This window comes from Saccostrea echinata, unplaced genomic scaffold (assembly GCF_033153115.1).
Source record: "Saccostrea echinata isolate AGI-Se365-2 ecotype Australia unplaced genomic scaffold, CSIRO_AGI_Sech_v1 ptg000001l, whole genome shotgun sequence".
NCBI lineage: Eukaryota > Metazoa > Mollusca > Bivalvia > Ostreida > Ostreidae > Saccostrea > Saccostrea echinata.
Window position 1 is genome coordinate 1,471,635 of NW_026889750.1, and position 20,492 is coordinate 1,492,126.

Here is a 20,492-nt window from a genome sequence, read left to right on the forward strand (position 1 = left end):
TGTTCTTCACCAGATTTCCCCCTTGTAATACATGTACTTATTGTGGCACCACCCTACCCCTGGGGATCATAATTTGAACAATTTAGAATCTACACTACCTCAGGAAGCTTCCAAAGAAATTTCAGCTTTTCTGGCCCAGTGGTTAACAGAGCTTTTAATTCACAAGAGATTTATCTGTATTAAAAATAGAGATGAAGCATATATGGACCTGGTCACCTGAGCCTAAGCTTTTCTGACAGCTTATTTCAAGATGAAGATGAGCATGCATATATCAGCTCACCGGAATCTAAAGACTCGATAGGTAGAGAGTTAACTTCTCATTAATAATCATGCAAACAGTTTGGCTGTCAGGTGGTAGACATCCAAGATAAAAGACTTCTTTTTTTTTTTAAATATTTGTAAGGGGATGAAGGACACATGGTCACGACTCTGTTTAACTACGTCATAGTCTCCGTTGATATAAGTGCAAAAAGTGAAAACCATCAGTTCTTGTATACATTTTTGACAATTTGTTTTACTTTAATTACCATCTAATATAAAAATAACAAAAAAAATGTAACATTCTTGTAAATTTTAACAAATTATGGAATATGTTGTTCCACTCCTCTGTTTCCCTATACTGCACGTCCAATAAGTCGTTGACGTCATACACGATCTGTTAGTACAAGCAAGATCATACTAGGTGAATACACTGGCAGTATTATTATGTAAAAACAGGTTATAATCAGTATATGATGAGATATTTTGAGAAATGGAAAACACAAACATAGGTAATCAAAGATTAAGAAGCTCACCTCGACGAATGTTATCAGTAAAAGTAATGCAAATCTTATATCATATTTTCTTTATAGTTAGTGTACATCCTGAAAACAATATTCATGCAAGTTTTGTGTAAGTAGGTCTTATAGTTTGTTGGGAAATGAGCTGTTCCAAAAACTTTAAACTGTTCACTAATCAAGAAATTGTCTTTCATTTCCTACATCCGAAGCAGGTCTGGAATGCAACGTCTATGCAAGTTAAATCATAACAGGCCATGTAATTATACACCTACTCCAAACACATTGTCATGGTTACTCATTTGGAAAATGTAGGTCAGATCCAGCATCCGAAGCAAGTCTGGTTGTGTCTATCCCTAGATGCATTATCCATGCAAGTTTGGTTCAGGTAGGGCTTATAGTTACTTGGGAATGACCTGTTCCAAAAACTTTAACCTGGTCAATCCTCTGGAAAATGTAGGCCAGATCCAGCATCCGAAGCAAGTCTGGTAGTGTCCATCCCTAGATGCATCATCCATGCAAGTTTGGTCCAGGGAGGGCTTATAGTTACTTGGGAATGGACCTGCTCCAAAAACTTTAACCTGATCACTCATCTGGAAAATATACGTCAGATCCAGCATCCGAAGCAAGTCTGGGATCGTCCATCCCTAGATGCATAATCCATGCAAGTTTGATCCAGATAGGGCTTATAGTTACTTGGGAATGGGCCTGCTCCAAAAACTTTAACCTGGTCACTCATCTGGAAAATGTAGGTCAGATCCAGCATCTGAAGCAAGTCTGGGAGTGTCCATCCCTAGATGCATAATCCATGCAAGTTTGATCCAGGTAGGGCTAATAGTTACTTGGGAATGGGCCTGCTCCAAAAACTAAAACCTGGTCAGTCATCTGGAAAATGTAGGTCAGATCCAGCATCTGAAGCAAGTCTGGTAGTGTCCATCCCTAGATGCATCATCCATGCAAGTTTAGTCGAGGTTGGGCTCATAATTACTTGGGAATGGACCTGCTCCAAAAACTTTAACCTGGTCACTCATCTGGAAAATGTAGGTCAGATCCAGCATCCAAGTCAAGTCTGGGAGTGTCCATCCCTAGATCATCATCCATGCAAGTTTGGTCCAGGAAGGGTTTATACATGTAATTACTTGGAAATGGACCTGCTCCAAATATCTTTAACCTGGTCACTCATCTGGAAAATGAAGGTCAGATCCAGCATCTGAAGCAAGTCTGGGAGTGTCCATCCCTAGATGCATCATCCATGCAAGTTTGGTCCAGGTAGGGCTTATAGTTACATGGGAATGGACCTGCTCCAAAAACCTTAACCTGGTCACTCATCTGGAAAATGTAGGTCAGATCCAGCATCTGAAGCAAGTCTGGGAGTGTCCATCCCTAGATGCATCATCCATGCAAGTTTGGTCCAGGTAGGGCTTATAGTTACTTGGGAATGGACCTGCTCCAAAAACTTTGACCTGGTCATTCATCTGGAAAATGAAGTTCAGATCCAGCATCTGAAGCAAGTCTGGGAGTGTCCATCCCTAGATCATCATCCATGCAAGTTTGGTCCAGGTAGGGCTTATAGTTAATTGGGAATGGACCTGCTCCAAAAACTTTAACCTGGTCACTCATCTGGAAAATGTTGGTCGGATCCAGCATCTGAAGCAAGTCTGGGAGTGTCCATCCCTAGATGCATCATCCATGCAAGTTTGGTCCAGGTAGGGCTTATAGTTACTTCGGAATGGACCTGCTCCAAAAACCTTAACCTGGTCACTCATCTGGAAAATGTAGGTCAGATCCAGCATCTGAAGCAAGTCTGGGAGTGTCCATCCCTAGATGCATCATCCATGCAAGTTTGGTCCAGGTAGGGCTTATAGTTACTTGGGAATGGACCTGCTCCAAAAACTTTAACCTGGTCACTCATCTGGAAAATGTAGGTCAGATCCAGCATCTGAAGCAAGTCTGGGAGTGTCCATCCCTAGATGCATCATCCATGCAAGTTTGGTCCAGGTAGGGCTTAAAATTACTTAGGAATAAACTTGCTCCTTAAACTTTAACTGGGACGCCGACGCTAATGCCGATGCCGGGGGTATAGCATAAGCTCATCTCGACTTCGTCGAGGTGAGCTAAAAATTATTTTTGCATGGCTGATGATGCAAACCTTATGTAGGTATATCTTATATTGCTTATTTAGCTAACGTGTGACGTCAATTGGTTTTCCCGTACTCAAAAAAAGTAAACATGACACATTTTTGTCATGCTTATGTCTTGTTTAACTTTTTCCTGTGCAATATTGAGGTCAGCTTCACCATTCAATATTTTTACATTTAATCAATGAAAGGAAGGACTTGATAGAATTTTTTGCAAATTAAGTTTTTTGATTTTATAGTTGTCCTTAAAAGCACATAATTTTCCCTACCCAGATGCAGTGTGATAGAAGAAAGTTCAAACTTGTTTTTTCGACTTTTAAACCCCATTTTTTCTCTGAAATATTTTAAAAGATACATGTCCACTGACATATTTTTTATCTACGCTTAAAAAATCCCATTATAGACAGAGTAATGGGCCCGGAAATATGGAGAATCAAAACTCCTTTTGGACACTGTATGCATAGTATTGTCAATCAGTATCTCTAAAATAAGAAACCTAATGATATAACTGCTTTAAGATATGTGGGTCATACTAAATTAGAAATATACAAAATATGAAAAAAATTGAATGACAAGTATTTTTTCAGCTGAAGGTCCTTCTTTCCCTTAACCCCGGTATATGCTCAACTTGGCCTGGATCCAGGGGTCATGAACGTGTACCATTTTATAGAGTCAAAGCTATATATTCTTTGAAACATGAACTTCAATTTAGAATTCTCTTCCCCATGTCAAACATTCTGTTACACTGTTCAAAGCACTAATTAAAAGCAAACTTTATTTAAACTTTTATTCAATTTAACAATATTTTTAACATAACAAATGAGGAAAAATAACAAAGAGAAAAACAATGTTATAAGAAGTTTTTGAGTATTCACACTTTGAGTATTTTGTTCATTGTCACTGTTTGAGTATTTTGTTCATTGTCACTGTATGAGTATTTTGTTTATTGTCACTGTATGAGTATTTTGTTTATTGCCATTTATGAGGAGAGATCATATACTGGGGAGTTAAGCCGTCACATCCTGGTAAAGTGGATTCTCTATTGAAGTGGCATCTGAAGTCATTCTCTGCAACAAAGAAAGTTACATAATAAATCAAAGAGGATAATAACTCATAAGTTACATGGTACAATGAGATACATGTATTTGATAATAGATTTGTAATTTAAAGAAGAAAAAAAAGCATATATCATACTTTCAGAAAATTTCCTCCTTATACATGTATATCTGAAATTTACTTGACTGTATCGAAAGTGATGATTTATTAGTTTATTTACTTCTGGACTAAAACATTTCTACAAAGGGTTGAAAATATTTTAAATAGCAGCCACCAATCAATTATCTAGCAGCCACAAGTTAAATTTTTTTCTTAAATATATGGCAACTGCCTGAAAAATATTACGTGGAGGGTCCAAGATAAATTTAATACAAATGCAGCTGTGCGATAAATGTTGTCTACCATGGCACTACTGGTCTTCTTTTATCTTGGTCATAAGCATTTCACAATAAGCAATATTTTCCTGTGTATCACAATGTAAAGAAAAATACTCACCACACCATGGTATGGATCTTCCATGGCATTCATATGGAACTGTGAATAAGAAAAAAAAGAGTCCCTTTAATGTATTGTACACAACATAATTTATACGGCACTTCGAATTGAAGCATGTCAAGAATGTTCATTTTGCATCTTGGATTTTGACTAATATGAATGGAGTTTGGACTTTAATGACATTTCAGAATCAGTTATCTGTGTAAACTCACATCATGCATGTCTCCACCGTCATAACTGGGGTTTTCCAAACCAATGCCAAGTCTCTCACTCAGGTTCCTGGTCAAAGAAATACAAAATTAAAACCAGCACAACAGTGTCCATAGTGAACATAATTCAAGGGGCAATAACTTTATATAAAAACAAAATAGTCACCAATTGATTTTTGCAGAAGTTTATGAAAAAAGTTAATAATTTTGACGAGTCTACAACATTTAGTCTTTGTAAGCATTTTGAACAACCAAACTGTCCATAGACAAATGGAAGTGAATATTAAATACCTTGCTCTCTGTCTTCTCCACAAGAAATAGCCACCCAATACAATGGCAATTACAGCGACCAGTCCCACTGTGACTCCCACTCCTGCCTTCCAACCAGCTAAGAAATGTGTCAAAACAACTCAAATTAATATATCCTTATATATACTACATTTACACTTACAAATCTCCTTTAGTGAATAAAACTTTATGAATTTAAAATGTGTGTTTTTTTAAATAAATGTTTCTGTTTCAAAATTTTCAAGGAATTTGTATTTTTAAAAAGCAAATTACATACTCTTTAAAATGTACATCACTTCAAAAATATAGTATTTATATATCTATATGAAATATAGTACTTATATAGTATTACTATAGGTCCACAAAGTTATGTCAGTAAGATACTTACACGATGAGGAGGAGGAAGGAGAATTTCCTGTGTGTCTCTGTACAGAGGATTTCTGATACTGACATCTGATACCAGACAGACCAGTAGGACAGCTGATACAGTAAACAAAAACTATTAGTGACAAGATATATACAAGCATGTATTTAATGGGACAGTGGATTTTGCTTAATGTGATAGTCAAGTTGTCAGCTATGGAATTTTATCAGAATAGACAAATACTGGAATAACCAGTAGCTCCATTTGTTCTATCAGAACAGTTTATATGCCTACATATCCATTGATACAACCCTTTATATGCCTACATATACATTGATACAACTCTATGCTTCTTCTTTTATTTTCTTTACTAATGTCTGTATTTATGAATTGGCTTTAATATGTGTACTATCTTTGAAGAATAATACTTTTTATCATGCTTATAAAATTCATATTTTTTTCTATCTTGAATTTCAACACAAATGACCATCTACATACATTATATTTATGATTAGAAACTGAAGTAGTCACACACCTGCAAGACAATGTCTGTACACCCATCTTCTGACAAACTGATCCACTCTGGCAGAAATTGGGAGGACAAGCTGAAAATTGTTGTGAATTCACATTAAATTATTTTTCAGTGACAGCAGAATGCACTGAATTTGAATTAATTGCATACATGTAATTGACATTAAATAAGATATATACCTAAGCCAAAAAAAATATCAAGCCCTTATTTGTTGTAAGTAGAGAAATAGTCATAAATAACTAATTCAAGTTACATGTATAAGGCATGCACCTTGCTCTGTTTTATATAACCCCCCCCCCCCCCGCCAAGTCTACAGAAATCTGTATACAAAGTTTAAATCCTTACCAGCTCCACAAACACTTTCATCTGTCATGTCTCCACAGTCATCGTTATTGTCACATCGTGTTCCATTGATACACTGTCTCTGATGTTTACAGTAGTAAAATCCAACATCACATTTCTGAATAGCTGTAACCGTCAAAACCAAAGCGTTTTAAAATGGACATCATATTATTCTATTTATAACCAAGTTTATGTATCCTTACAGTTTCATTTTTTCTTAAATGTTAAGATGTAGCTATAGAGCACTTACGACAGTTGTTTTTCACTTCATCTGAGCCGTCTGGACAATCAGCCACAGCATCACACAACAACAGCAGTGGTATACAGGTGCCATCATTACACTGGAACTTGCCCTGAGCGCATGTGTTCTTAATCTTCTGGGTAGTGGTAGTAGGTGGTGCAGGGGTTGTTACTAGTGACTTTGTAACTGTTGGCTTTGTGGGCCCTGTGGCTGGTGAAGTAGCTGGACAGGTGCTTGGTTCATCTGATCCATCTGGACAGTCTGCCACACCATCACATTTCCAGGTGTTTGGGTAGCACTCTTTCTTGGGAGCACAGTAAAATGTTCCCTGGTAGCAGACCTTATGGCTTGGTACCGCTGCTGTTGCTAAAATAAACATTTTCAGAGATGCAACATCAACAACCAGAGTTGCTATACAACTTCCAGATTGCATGAGACATTAAATTACATTTTTGCATCACAAATTTGGAAATTTACACATTTCAACCTTTCCCCTAAATATTTGACTAGAGAGCTACAGACCTCCTGTTCCACATTCTGGAGTAAATGAGACATCATCAATGGCAATATCAGAATGGTCCTGGTCTCCTCTGGTGGCTTCAAAGATGACCGAGAAGTCCTGAGCACTTCCTAGTGGGATGTTGACATTCTTCCACTGCTGTCCCTGACTTCCTGACATTTCCCAGAATAAGTCTGTAGTGTTACCATACCTGTTCTGCAGGAACACCTGATTAAAAAAAACAAAAGTAAATATCCAGGTGAAAAAAAAAATCATTAAATAACATACATGTATACTGAAGAACAAGTAATTTCCAGAGAAATTGCATAGATGATGCAAGTGAGTCTTTGCACTTGGAAGCATTAATGTTCAGTTTTTTATTTTTTTTTCCACATAATTCTAATCAATTTAAAATGGGTAACCTTATTACATACCTTAAGAGGTCCCATGTTGGGTGATCCAAACATATAGTACCAGAACCTCATGTAACATACTCCATGGCTTGCTGGGAAGAACGGTGTCTGGATTCGGATCACATCACCTGGATTCTGCTTGGAGCTGTCCATGAATATGAAGTGACCTAAAACCAAAAAAATCTTGGTTAAACCAAGCAGGCTAAATACATGTATACTGGGAGCGTTTCTTCTTTCTAAAGATGATATTTAAGCACATTCTAAGACTTTGAGAAATTGTTCAGTTATTAAAATTACTGAAACAAAGCTTCAGCAATTAATGAACATGGATAAATACATGTATGTGCGAACTACTTTGCAAGAATAGACTTATATTAATGATTTAGGTTTTATCAATATTTTCACCTTCACAATAGAAATGTTACCTGTGGCAGTATTTCTGTGGTCTCTCTTTGGACCGTTAATTGTGGTCTGTGCTATTGTCCAATCCCCGTCATCTCCGTCACTTTGTGTCCACTCACATTGAGACAGGGAAGTCTCGAAGCTACAGTCACCATTAAATGGTCCTACAACAGGCAAAAACTCAAGTATCTAGTTCTACAGTAAATCACACCAATATCATAATAAACTTTACTGTTCGAGAAAAGTTGTGCAATTTTATGAGAGTGATTAAAGAGTACATACTACAGTTGTCTTCATCAGATCCATCACTACAGTCCACTCTTTCATCACACCTGTATCTCCTGTCTATACACATTGTCTGGTCAGTACACAGGAACTGTGAGGGGAGACAACTGGCTACTGCCTGACCTGTTCATTTAAGAAAATTTAAATCAAAACAACATTCAAGAATTACCAACATTCCAATACAAATAGTAAAAGGATGTATTCATGTAGTAATCTCCTAACATTACCTGTATCACAGCCAGTGTACATGATGTCATCTATAGCAATATCTCCCAAGTATCCAAATCCTGTTCTTGCCTCGAAGACGATGGCAAACTGACTGTTGCTGCGGATAGGGATGGAGGCCTGTTTCCATGCAGAACCTTGATTTCCGGTTTTCTGCCACAGGGTCAGTAGCTGGTTACTGATGCTGGTCTTGAGGAGAACTTGGAGTGTTCCAATCTGTTGTCCATTCATGTTGTACCAGAAGGTTAAGTTACAGAGAGGACCAGATTGGTAGTATACAGCACTCTCCAATAGGGCTTTGTCTTGAGGATGAGCCGGGTTAGAGCTCTCCACGTACAGGTAATGGCCTTAAATTTAAAGGGCATTACATCCCAAGTAGGTTTATTGTTTTAAAATACATGTACTAACTTATAGTAGAATAGTAGATAAAATGGTTTTGGCATGAAAGAAGAAAATCATGAGGATAAAGGAATCAAATGAAATGGATTTATTCAAAAATACTTCTGATTTTATTACTGGTTTACATATTGAACAAAGTAATTATTTCATCATAAAGTCATTTCAATGAATTTATAACACAAGTATGCTTCCAATATATGGATAAAATCTCCTTGCTATTTTTTTTTTATTATATTTATTTCTATGAATGATTTCTAGACCAGATCATTGTACATGACAGTGTATGTGTACTTATAAAGTTAATCTTCATTACCTGCTGATGTTCCTAGAGTGTGATCATTTTGTGGACCTGTGTTTTTACTGGGGGTAGGGCCAGACAACAGCTTCCAGTCTAGGTTATCATTGAGGGAGTTGTGCCATCCACAGAGTCCAGTGCCAGATTCAAATTTACAAGAAGTTCCTGCAAATCAAATCAAAAGTTTTAAAAGTCATATTTGATATTTACCAAAAATAATGCTACGCCAGCAAACACCTTTCACTATAAATAATCTTAACACTGTCAGTCAATAATTGCAGCATTTAGAATTACTGTATACAGGGGAAATATCTGCTCTTTCCTTTCAACCTTTGTCATCAGTGGATGAGTAAAAACAGGGCAAACTCAATAGAGGCAAGTTATCTCTCTTTAACACTACTGTGTTGGGACAGAAATCATTTGGAAGTATAATAGGGCAAAAATTACATGGGGTGAAAATAACCCTGTATACAGTACTTAAAGTAGGGTGAACTTGATCATCAAAAGATTAATATGTTGACTGTGGAGAGTCATAACAATGATTATACTTTACACAAAAGTATACAAAATGCACATACCACAGTTCACTTCATCACTATTATCTCCACAGTCATCCCTAAAGTTACACTTCTGTGACTGGCTGTAACAATTTCCATTTCCACATGTTAATTTGTTGGCCCCACAGGCTCCAGGTACAGTAGGAGCAGGGGTGGGGACTCCTGGGATTTGAGCTAAAATGTTAAAAGATCATAGTGTTATCTTCTGAGAACTAGCTTTTAAGTTATTCAAATTAAGTGCATATGTACTGTAAAATACTGGAAAATTGAGCTTTTCAAAACCTTTACTCACTGGTTGCAAACTGGCAACCTGGTGTCAAGGAGATGTCATCAATGGCTATGTCTCCATAGTAACCATTACCTACAATTCCTTCAATTACAATCTGAAACCAAGATGTTAAAGTTCATTAATGGCTATATCTCCATAGTAACAATAACCAACAATTCTTTCAATTACAATCTGAAATCAAAATGGAAAAGTTATAACATAATTAAATCTATTTTAAAATTGTTCTTTGCAATATGCAAGTTTATTAATTTGCTATTCTATTACCTCAAAGTCTCTAGGATCACTGGTTGTCAGGTTTTGTTCAAATCGATACCAGAAATCTCCACGATTACCACTCCAAGAATAGAGCATTTCAAGATCTTCTGTGACAAAGCTGTATCGCTTCTTGATGTTGAATGTTCCCATGTTGGCTCCAAACATGTGGAAGTATAATCTCAGCTAAAGTTAAAAAAGTATCAGTTTTAACTCAGGCATAACAATGTCACTTATTTAAGCTAAGAAATATGGCATGAATGGAATAAATATAATATGGTCCATGAAGTGCACTTGCTGCAAATGTATTGTGTACTAGTAACTTACTGTGAAGTCTTGAGATGTTGCTATTTTGTGTACAAGTAACTTACTGTGCAGTCTCGAGATGATGCTTTGATAGTGGCTGAGTTCAGTCGAGCTGTATCACCTGGTTTTCGAGGGCTTGAACTTTCAATGTAGAGATATGTCCCTGAAATTTGAAATGCAATATTTTACATTCACCCCATACTGTGGAATCATCATTGTTCGTGGGGGATTTATGTTCATGGATTTCATGGGTCAATGTTATCCTCAAGGTTACATCCCCAAGAATGATAACATTAATTGTCAACTTTTCAGTTCATTAAATTGTCTGTTTAAACAATTAGCTTCCCATGAAATTACATTCCCACGAACCAGTAAAACTTTGGTTGCCCACCAACGACCTCTTGGATATAAAATGATTGCAAACAAAAATATTTCAACAACTTGACAAGCATACATGTATCCCTTAGTTTCAACAATTTAGTGAGAGCTACCTGAATGAGTTCTTGTTGTGTGGTCTCCAAGTGGCCCAGTTCCTGCACTAGCAGTCCGACCTGATGAGAGCTTCCAATTAAACTTGGCAGATGGGTCATTCTGCCACTGAGGACAGATACCATGCTCAAAGTTACATCGACCCTTGTATGTTTGATCACATTCAACAGCCTACAAACAGAGATACTGCTATGAACAATCTGGTCATTAAGTAAACATCAAGAACACATCTGGGTATAGAAAATATGAAAGGAATAAATATTTCATATTGATGTAATTTTAGTGTTTATGAACAATGAAAATCTGGTTTTTATGAGTTTTTTTGTATTTATTTTTTCTTTTAAATTCTTTTGTTTTTTGTGAAATAAGGCATTGTATACATGACAAAGAGTACAGTTGGACTCACAATTTCATCTGAGTTATCTCCACAGTCATTAGAGTAGTCACACTTGAGGTTTTGTTTCACACAGTAGCCATTATTACATTGGAAAGTTTTGGCAGGACAGCCCTGAGGTAGAGCGACAGGGGGCTGACAGTTGAGGAAGTTGATGCTGTCAACTGAGAGGTCCCCAGTGTAAGATCTACCTCGTCTTGCTTGAATGACTAAATTAAAGTTCTGTCTTGGACCAATGAACACCTCCAAATGTTGCCACTCTTTGCCATGGTCATCTGTGAGATATTAATGAACTCAAAAATAATAATCATGAAGATCCCCCTCAATCACACACACACACAAATAATTTCGGTGAACGGGTACTCAAAAGATGGTCTAACTTTCATATTAATTATATCAGTTCAAGTCAAATGATATGAAGAAAAAAGTTACAATTTCTCACCTTCTCCTGCCCATAGATGTTCTGTTCTGTTGTTGATCTTGATATAAATTTCCATGGAGTGTCTGGCATGGCCTTGCATCCAATAGTAAAGAACCAGTTTACACTGTGGACCAGTTTGTCCTATCATAGGTGTGTATAATTCAGTGGTATCCCTGAAAGAGCCTGGGGAGCTGTCAGCCCACACATACCAACCTCCTCCTAAAAAACAGCAAACTTATACACTATAGAAAAGTTAACTATGAATTGTCACTGGCTGATGAAAATGATTACAGCAAAATAATTAAAATATCATTTATAGTAGCAAGTATTGCATATACTTTTCATTTTTATCAAACATTTTAAAAATATAATCGACTATATTTTGAATAGGCATATTTTTATCCAAACATTTGTATGTCTAGTACACTGTATTTTTGTTACTTGCAAATGTTTGAGAGTATTTCTTCTCTCCTTACAAAAAAAGCATTAAAAATTTAACTTTCTCGAAAATAAAGTTACTCATAGAAAATACATGTATTTAGAGAAAAATGTACTATGTTGGAAAACCCAATTTTTTTCTAAAATGGGCATTCATTATTAATGTAATTAATTTATTGTAATTTTAGGGATAACTCTGGTTCTTTTCTTTGACATTATTTGCATTTGAATTATCAGCCATACTTTTAGGATTGTCAAAACCACCATTAACGATGCCAAAATTATCTGGATATTAAAAATCTTTAATATACATGGTACAACAACTTACGGTAGCCTGCCTGGTCCTCTGTAGGTCTGTAATCTCCCTGTGCTGCAGTACCCGCTGTATCCACCTTCCATTTGTATGTCTGATCAGGGACTGTAGAGTGAGATGCATTGATTTTCCAGTTACACAGGGTGCCATTGGTAAAGCTGCAGAAGGTGGGCACTGTAGACAAAAAATTACATGAGATTTATGTCATTTATAAAAATTCTTCTAAAACTTATAAACTTGTACTTTATTCCTTCATAAAAATTTCTTCAAATGCTTATAAATTATTGATAAGCATTTTTTATGATCTTAATTTATAATAAGTTTGATGTATGCTAGAGTGCATTAGAAATTGTTAGCATGACAGTTTCTTAAGTACAATTTTGCATTTTGGTAAATTCGAACATTTTGTATCACATACCACACTGGGCTTCATCTGATCCATCAGCACAGTTGTTTCTGAAGTCACACACCTGGATTTTGCTAATACAGCTTCTGTCTGACACACAGGTAAACTGACTAGTGGGATTACAGTTTGATGGTCCAGTACTGACTGGTGGTTGGACTGTAGACTGAACAGTAGGTGGGGGTGGCAGGGTGTTCTGTGAGGCCTGACAGTCTGGGGTGAAGCTGATGTCATCAATGGCAATGTCACCCAGGAAGTTATCACCAACCTTGGCCTCAATGATGATTTGGAAATCAGTGGAGTAGTTCAGAGGAAGAATGACTTCCTGCCAATAAGCACCTTGTTCTCCAGATCTGAAACACAGTACAAAAAATTCTCCCAATAACCTGCTAACATGTACATGTATTTCATCTAATTGGCTTTATTGCACAAACAGTGTCTTTATGCGAGAGAATTTTCAAGTAAATAGTCATTAATATCCACAATTTAAGAGGCTTACCTTGAGAAGAGGGTGTGAGTTGGAGGGCCAGATGAGTACATTCTGGAATACACATTCAGTTGGTTGACATAGATTCCATACATAAAGTAATACAGCCTCATCACACAGTTCCTGCCATTTGTGCGGTAGAATGGAGTTGTAAGAATCCAAGCCTTTGAGTTGTACTTCTGTTTAGATGCTTCCATGTACAGGTAATGTCCAGTGCTGTTTCCGTAAGTGTGGTCCCACTGGGGTCCTGTAAAGCTGGATGGAGTGTGTCCTGCAAACAAACTCCAATCAAAGTCGTCATCCACACCATTCTGTCCCTGGATCAGATTTCCAGTGCCCACTTCAAAGTTGTAGCGTGTGTAGCCATTGCAAGTCACACTTCCCTCATCACTGCCGTCTCCACAGTCATCTACATTGTCACACTGTTTGCTTTTGGGGATACATACTTTGTTAGAACACCAGAAGTGGGTAACAGTGTTACACTGAGTGACGGGTGGCCTCATCCTGCAGTCTGTGAAGCTTATATCATCTATTGCTGTAATGCCACTGTAACTTGATATGGTCTTCCTGAAGAGCATGTTGAAGTTTGTGGTTCTTCTGCCAATTCCAACAGTAACACTGTGCCACTGATCATCCATTGTGCCATATGAAAGTAATCTCCATAGTGGTGTCAAGACATTGTTTTCCACCACAAACAAATATAAAGGACCTACTTTTGAACCAGTTGTATAGTAGGCAAAGGATATCTTGCAGTCTGCATTAGCTGATTTGAAGGCAGAGCTTTGAAGTCCCGCTATTAGCCCAGAAGTTTGTCCACTTGTTTGATCATTGACGTACATGTAATAGCCATTTTGATTCTTATATGTGTCATCTATGTTTGGAGCCATGTTCCTTTTAGAGGATGTGGATAATCCATTAGCCCGTGTCCAGTCAAACTGATCAAGAGGAAGTTCATGCCATCCACATGTATCTTGTTCAAAGTTGCATGTTTGTGGACACTGATTCTCATCTGAGTTGTCTTTACAGTCTGATTGGAAGTTGCAGACCTTGGATAAAGGTATACAGGTACTATCACCACAAGCGAATTGACCTTCCCCACATGTATTTGGACTTGGGGTCGATACTGCTGGGGTAGTGAATGCACCACCACTACTGGAGGCTCCACAGCCTGGGGTGAAGCTGACATCATCAATAGCAATGTCTCCAAGGTATCCTACTCCAATGACTCCTTCTATCACCACCTGGTATGGTGTTGTGCTTTGAAGACCCACTTCTAGTCTGTGCCAGGTCTGGTTCTGGTTGGATGATATACTCTTCAGAAGAACTGTACCTTTGTTTAGGGTTTTAATGTAGATGTTAAGTTGGCCAACATTCTGACCATACATGTGGTACCAAAGTCTCATTGCACAAGGGGATGTTGGGACATTCAAATTGTAGATCAGCTGAGCTGTATCATTTGCTCTCCTAGGCCTGGATGATTCAATGTACATGTAGTACCCAGTCCTTGATCCATAGGTATGATCTCCTGATGGCCCTGTACCATAAGAATTGGTTGGTCCTTGGTGTCTCAGCCAATCAAATTGATCAGTAGTGGATTGTTGCCATCCACACACTCCATACTCAAAGTTACATTGTTGATATCCTGCACAGGTGTTTCGACTCTCATCAGATCCATCACAGCAGTCTGTCTGGAGATCACATTTGAGATTCTGTGGTACACAATTTCCTGAACTGCAGGTGAATTGTCCAAGCAAGCAAGAGGAGGTGGGAGGCAGATAGTGGCACTGTGTGAAGGCTAAGTCATCAATAGCTACATAGTTGGTTTGTCTTCCATATGTAGCCACTTCAATGGTTACCTTGAAGTTCATTGGACATTTTGGAAGTTCCACAGTTGCTTTTGTCCAGACCCTCTGGGTGGTTCTGAGCTGAGTGCCAGTCATTGTCCATATATTTCTATAACTCTCTCCCTGAGTGAAATAGACCCCTAGATGTTGGATTCCAGTTCCATTTGTGTTGTACCACATTGTAAAGGTACAAGCTGTTCCTGCTTGGTAGTACATGGGACTTTCCAATCGAGCAATCTTGCGACTGGTGGTTGTGGACTGGGATTGGATCAGGGCAAACTTTCCTGCAACAGAACCTGTAGTATGGTCTGTTGTTGGACTTGGTGATGGATTGTTGTTACTTCCTATCGTCCAGTTAAGGGTGTTGGTGTTCAAGTCATTCTGCCAATTACAGAACTGTCCATTGTCAAAGTTGCATGTACTGGGACAAGATTGTTCATCACTTCCATCACTGCAATCTGTCTTGAAATCACAGAACATGTTATACTTGATACACTGACCATTGTTACACTGGCCCTTTCCAGCTCCACATGGACCAATGGTGGTGAGAGCTTGGGGAAGATGGTATGAAGTGGCCAGTTTACAGCCACTAGTGAAGGACATATCATCTATGGCAATGTCCCCATGATAGCCCTTTCCACGGATGCCTTCTATCACAACTCTGAAAGGAAGATTACTGGTTAAATCGATCATAGCACGAATCCACATGTCAGCTTGAGAACCAGTCTTCTGGAACACTGGTATTCTTGGTCCCATTTCATAATTTTCTATGTATACATTCAGTGCATTAACGTCTTGTCCATGCATGTGATAGAAGAATCTCATCTGACACTGGCCTGCCTGGGAGTTGGCTTGGAACACTGGAGACAACAGGCGTGCCTTGTCACCTGCTACACGGGGAGCAGAAGTCTCTATGAATACATAATGTCCTGTAGAGTTTCCGTAGGTGTGGTCAAAGTTTGGTCCAGTTCCTGAAGAGGCTGTGGCACCTTGTTTCCATGTCCAGTCAAACATGTCATTGATGTCTTGTTGCCAGTTACAAATGTCACTTTCAAAGTTGCATCTTTCGACATAGCTACTACATCCTATCTCATCTGAATTATCACCACAGTCATTAGAAAAGTCACATTTTCTTGTCATGTCCACACAAGCTCCTCTATGACATTTGAACTGATTGGAAGCACATTGTCCTACAGCTGGTAGAGCACAAGTGTTAAAGACCACATCATCAATGGCTATACCTCCCCTATTCCTGTCGAAGTTTCTTGCTACAAAAGCAAGTCTGTAGCCTGGGTTTCGGTTCCCTATTCCTACTGTGGCATTCTGCCATTGACTGCCCACAAGGCTTGATGATGTCCACAATCTGTAGAAAACTCTGCTGTTGGCAGTTGTTGGGTCAGAGTTTGGAGGATACAGGTAGAGATTAAGTCTGCTGAAAGGCCCTACATTGGTGTAGTAAGCAAAAGAAATACTGCATGTAGAGCTCAGATTGCCATACACTGGAGAGACTAATCTAGTGTCTGTGGCATATGAACCTGAAGAGGCATCAATGAACATGTAGTTTCCAACTTGAGTTGTTCCATAAGTGTGATCATTTTGAGGTGTATTGAAAGAGGTTGGAGTGGAGGAATTGTGCCTCTTCCAGGCGTATCTTCCTCCTGGGATAGGAGTCCACCCACAGCTTGACTTCTCAAAGTTACACTGTCCACAGGCTGCTTCATCTGATCCATCAGAGCACTGAGGAACAAAGTCACAGACTTGATTTTGGGCCACACAGCTAGAATCACCGCACTGGTGACCTCCACTACAGGGTCCAGGAGAAGTGGGGACGGTAGTGGCAGGAGTTCCCATGGGCAAGTTCCCGTAGTATACCTGACAGTTGGAGGAGAAGGAAACATCATCAATGGCTATATCTGACAGATAGTTTGCTCCTGCTGTTGCCTCTATCACGACTTGGAATGGAGAAGAGGATCTTATGTTGACCACTTGTCTGGCATAGTAAGAACCAACATTGCCATGTACAGAGAAAACTTTAAACAGTGGTCCATTTATCTGATTTCTGTAATAGACTGTAAGGGTGTCCACTGTATTGCCATACATAAAGTAGAAGAAGCGGAACTGACAGTAGGGTTGTGATGTGGATTGTTGGAAGGCTGTACTTGCAATTCTGGCTTTCTGTCCTTGTCTGACTGGTCTGGAGGTTTCTAAGTAGAGATAATGTCCTGTATTTGTGTTCAGAGTGTGATCTTTGGTGGGCCCAGTGCTGGCAGAGGGAGTTGGACCAGCGCGGAGAGTCCAGTCTAAGTCATCATCCGTAAGCTGAGTCCAGTCACAGAGTCCATTTTCAAAGTTACATCTGTTATATCCAGCACACGTGCTGTTAGCTTCATCTGTATTGTCTCCACAGTCATCAGAATAATCACAGACTCTGTTCTGGTTTACACAGGCTCCACTGGCACATTTAAATGTCACAAATGAGCTGCATGAAGTGGAAGTTGGGAATGCGCAGCCCTGGAAATTTATGTCATCCACTGCAATGTCACCCACGCCACTGTAAGTTCTTTGTCCTGAGATTATGATCTGAAATCGGGAATGCACTCTTCCAATTGGAACAATGGCCTGTTTCCAAACATTTCCTTGGTCTCCATACAGATAGAAAATTTGGGTTCTTGTAAAACCACTTAACTCTTTTAGATATACCCGAAGAATCTGTCTGCCCCTCATATGATACCAGAAAGATAGCTGACAGGTGCTTGATGACTGACCAATCACAGGGCTTGTTAGATCTGCTAATCTTCTATACACTCCAGCCTTGGGGGCCACATACATGTAATTACCATTAGGTCCTAGAGTTGTGTGGTCAGTGCTGGGTTTGTTAGTATTTTGAGAGGAAGAAGACCCACTGGAAGTCATCCACTGGAATCCTGATGATGTGCTATTCCATTTGCATGTTGGATGATTCTGCTCAAAGTCACAGTTGAAGCCACAATTTGATTCATCTTCACCATTTGGACAGTCACTGTTAAAGTCACAAACATTATTGATGCTCTTCAAACATTGTCCATTGGAACACCGGAAGGGACAGGTGGGGTTAACTGTTGGAGTAGTACAGTGTCCTGAAGTGACGGATATATCATCGATAGCAATGTCACCCATGATGCTGCCCACTACACCTTCAATAAGAACCTGGTAGTCTTGACCAGTGGTGGATGTCAGCTCAGCACTACCTTGTTTCCATCCCTGTCCTTGACTGCCTGAGAGTGTGAACACTGGTTTTGGAGTAGATGCGAAGAAATACTGATAGACATTCAGGGTTCCTATACCAGAACCATACATGTTATACCAGAAAGTCACACACCGGATTGGGGTCTTTGAGCTTTCAAATGTTTGGGAGGCTAGCCATGCCTTGTCACCATGTTTTCTTGGAGCAGAGGCTTCAATGTACATGTAGGAACCATAGATGGTCTTCAGTGTGTGATCTGTGGAAGGTCCTGTACCAAAACTTGCCGTTCTTCCCTTATGTCTCTCCCAATCAAATGTGTCATTACCTTGTACATTGGTCCAAGTGCAAAGATTCTTCTCAAAGTCACAGCTTCCTGGAGGTGGACAGGCTCCACTAACAAGATTGATATCATCAATAGCAATGTCTCCTTGGTATCCACTGCCAACAGTTCCCTCAAAAGTCAGTCTGAATGATGTTGGACTATTAATGGTTGTCTGTGCAATTCTCCACCTACTGCCTTGATTTCCTGACAAAGTCCAAATAGGAGTCCGAAGCTGGCTGGAAGTTCCTTGTCTGAGATAGACATTCAGTGAACCAATACTACGTCCATACATACTGTACCAGAAAGTGAGACAAGAACCTGTGCCTGTAGTAGCTGGGAAGGATGGACTATCAATTCTTGCTTTGTCACCCATTCTCCTTGGAGCAGATGCCTCAATGTACACATAATGACCTTGTGCTGTGCCATATGTATGGTCACTTACTGGTCCAGTGCTTGTACTTACTGTACGTGAAGAATGCAGTGTCCAGTCAAACTGATCAGAGACATCTTGAGTATATCCACACATTCCATCCTCAAAGTCACAGGTTGGCGACCCGGGACACAGGCCTTGGTTCAATGAGATATCATCCAGAGCAATATCTCCCTGGTAGCTGACACCAGCTACACCTTCAAACACAAACTTGACTTGTCCTTGGCTCTGGAGATGGACCTGAGCATACTTCCAGTCTGTTCCTTGGCTTCCATGCTTATTCCATAGCATCTGCTTCTTGGTGGACGACACATTTTGGACATAGAGGTTGAGATTGTTAATTTGAGCACCATACATGTTGTACCAGAATTTCAAGCACACGCCAGCAGACTGGACATAAACTGAGGGACTTATTAATCTTGCTGTTGTATTTGGAAGCTTTCCTGATACTTCAATGTAAATATAATGGCCAAGATTATTTTGCAGAGTGTGGTCAGCTGTAGGTCCAGTGTTGCCTGAACTGGTTGTTCCATTCTTTATTGACCAATTAAAATCATCTCCAACATCTTGATTCCAAGAGCAGAGACCTGTCTCAAAATCACAGTCAACAGCTGTTTTAGGGAACACTGCAGGGGTAGTTGCCATAGAAATGGCTGGTGTTGGTGTGGTGGCAGAGCAGGGACTGGCTGAAATAAGGACATCATCAATGGCAATGTCTCCTGTGTAATTTCCACCATAAACTCCCTCAAATATGACAGTGTATTCATGATCAGAGACAAAGTTGACTGAGGCTTGATGCCATGCATTTCCTTGATTGCCACTTAGACTGAAGGCCAGAGTTCTCTGTTTATTAAAGAAGTCTTGTTTGTATACTTTCAATGCTCCAATGCCTGCTCCATACATGTGATACCAAAAGTAAAGACAGTTCCCTGTGGTTCTTGTAAGAATATCACTGACCAGCCAAGCTTTCTCTCCGATTGTCCTGTTGTTTCCAGAGGTTTCAATGTACATGTAGTAACCTGCTTTAGTTCCTAGGGTGTGATCTACTTGGGGGCCTGTTGTAGAAGATGGTGTTCCTCCATAATCTCTGAGCCAGTCAAAGTTATCTCCAGCCAATGCATTAGTCCATCCACAAGTGTCCTGTTCAAAGTTACAGGATCCATCTGGAGGGCACTGACCGTCTGTTATAAGCAGATCATCAATGGCAATGTCTCCCTGGTATCCTGTTCCCCTGACGCCTTTGATGAGAATCTGGTACTGCTTGCCTGGTAAACGCTTCAATGGGACTGTGGCTCTTCTCCAAATGTTCTCTTGATCTCCATTTCTTGTCCAGACTTGATCAGGGATCTGAGAACCATTAGCTCC

General features: G+C 39.3%; 1 protein-coding gene across 1 annotated transcript in view; it reads right to left on the bottom strand.

The window, feature by feature from the left end:
* Positions 1 to 20,117, bottom strand: part of LOC133182719 (MAM and LDL-receptor class A domain-containing protein 2-like) — a 232,327-nt gene extending 212,210 nt beyond the window's left edge. Inside the window, exons 1-2 of the mRNA XM_061317571.1 lie at positions 13,321 to 20,117; positions 13,025 to 13,174 (exon numbers count right to left, since the gene is read on the bottom strand). Coding sequence (XP_061173555.1) covers positions 13,025 to 13,174; positions 13,321 to 20,030 — 6,860 coding nt within the window. The 5' untranslated portion in view covers positions 20,031 to 20,117. The remainder of the gene's footprint in view (positions 1 to 13,024; positions 13,175 to 13,320) is intronic.
* Positions 20,118 to 20,492: the final 375 nt, after the last annotated feature.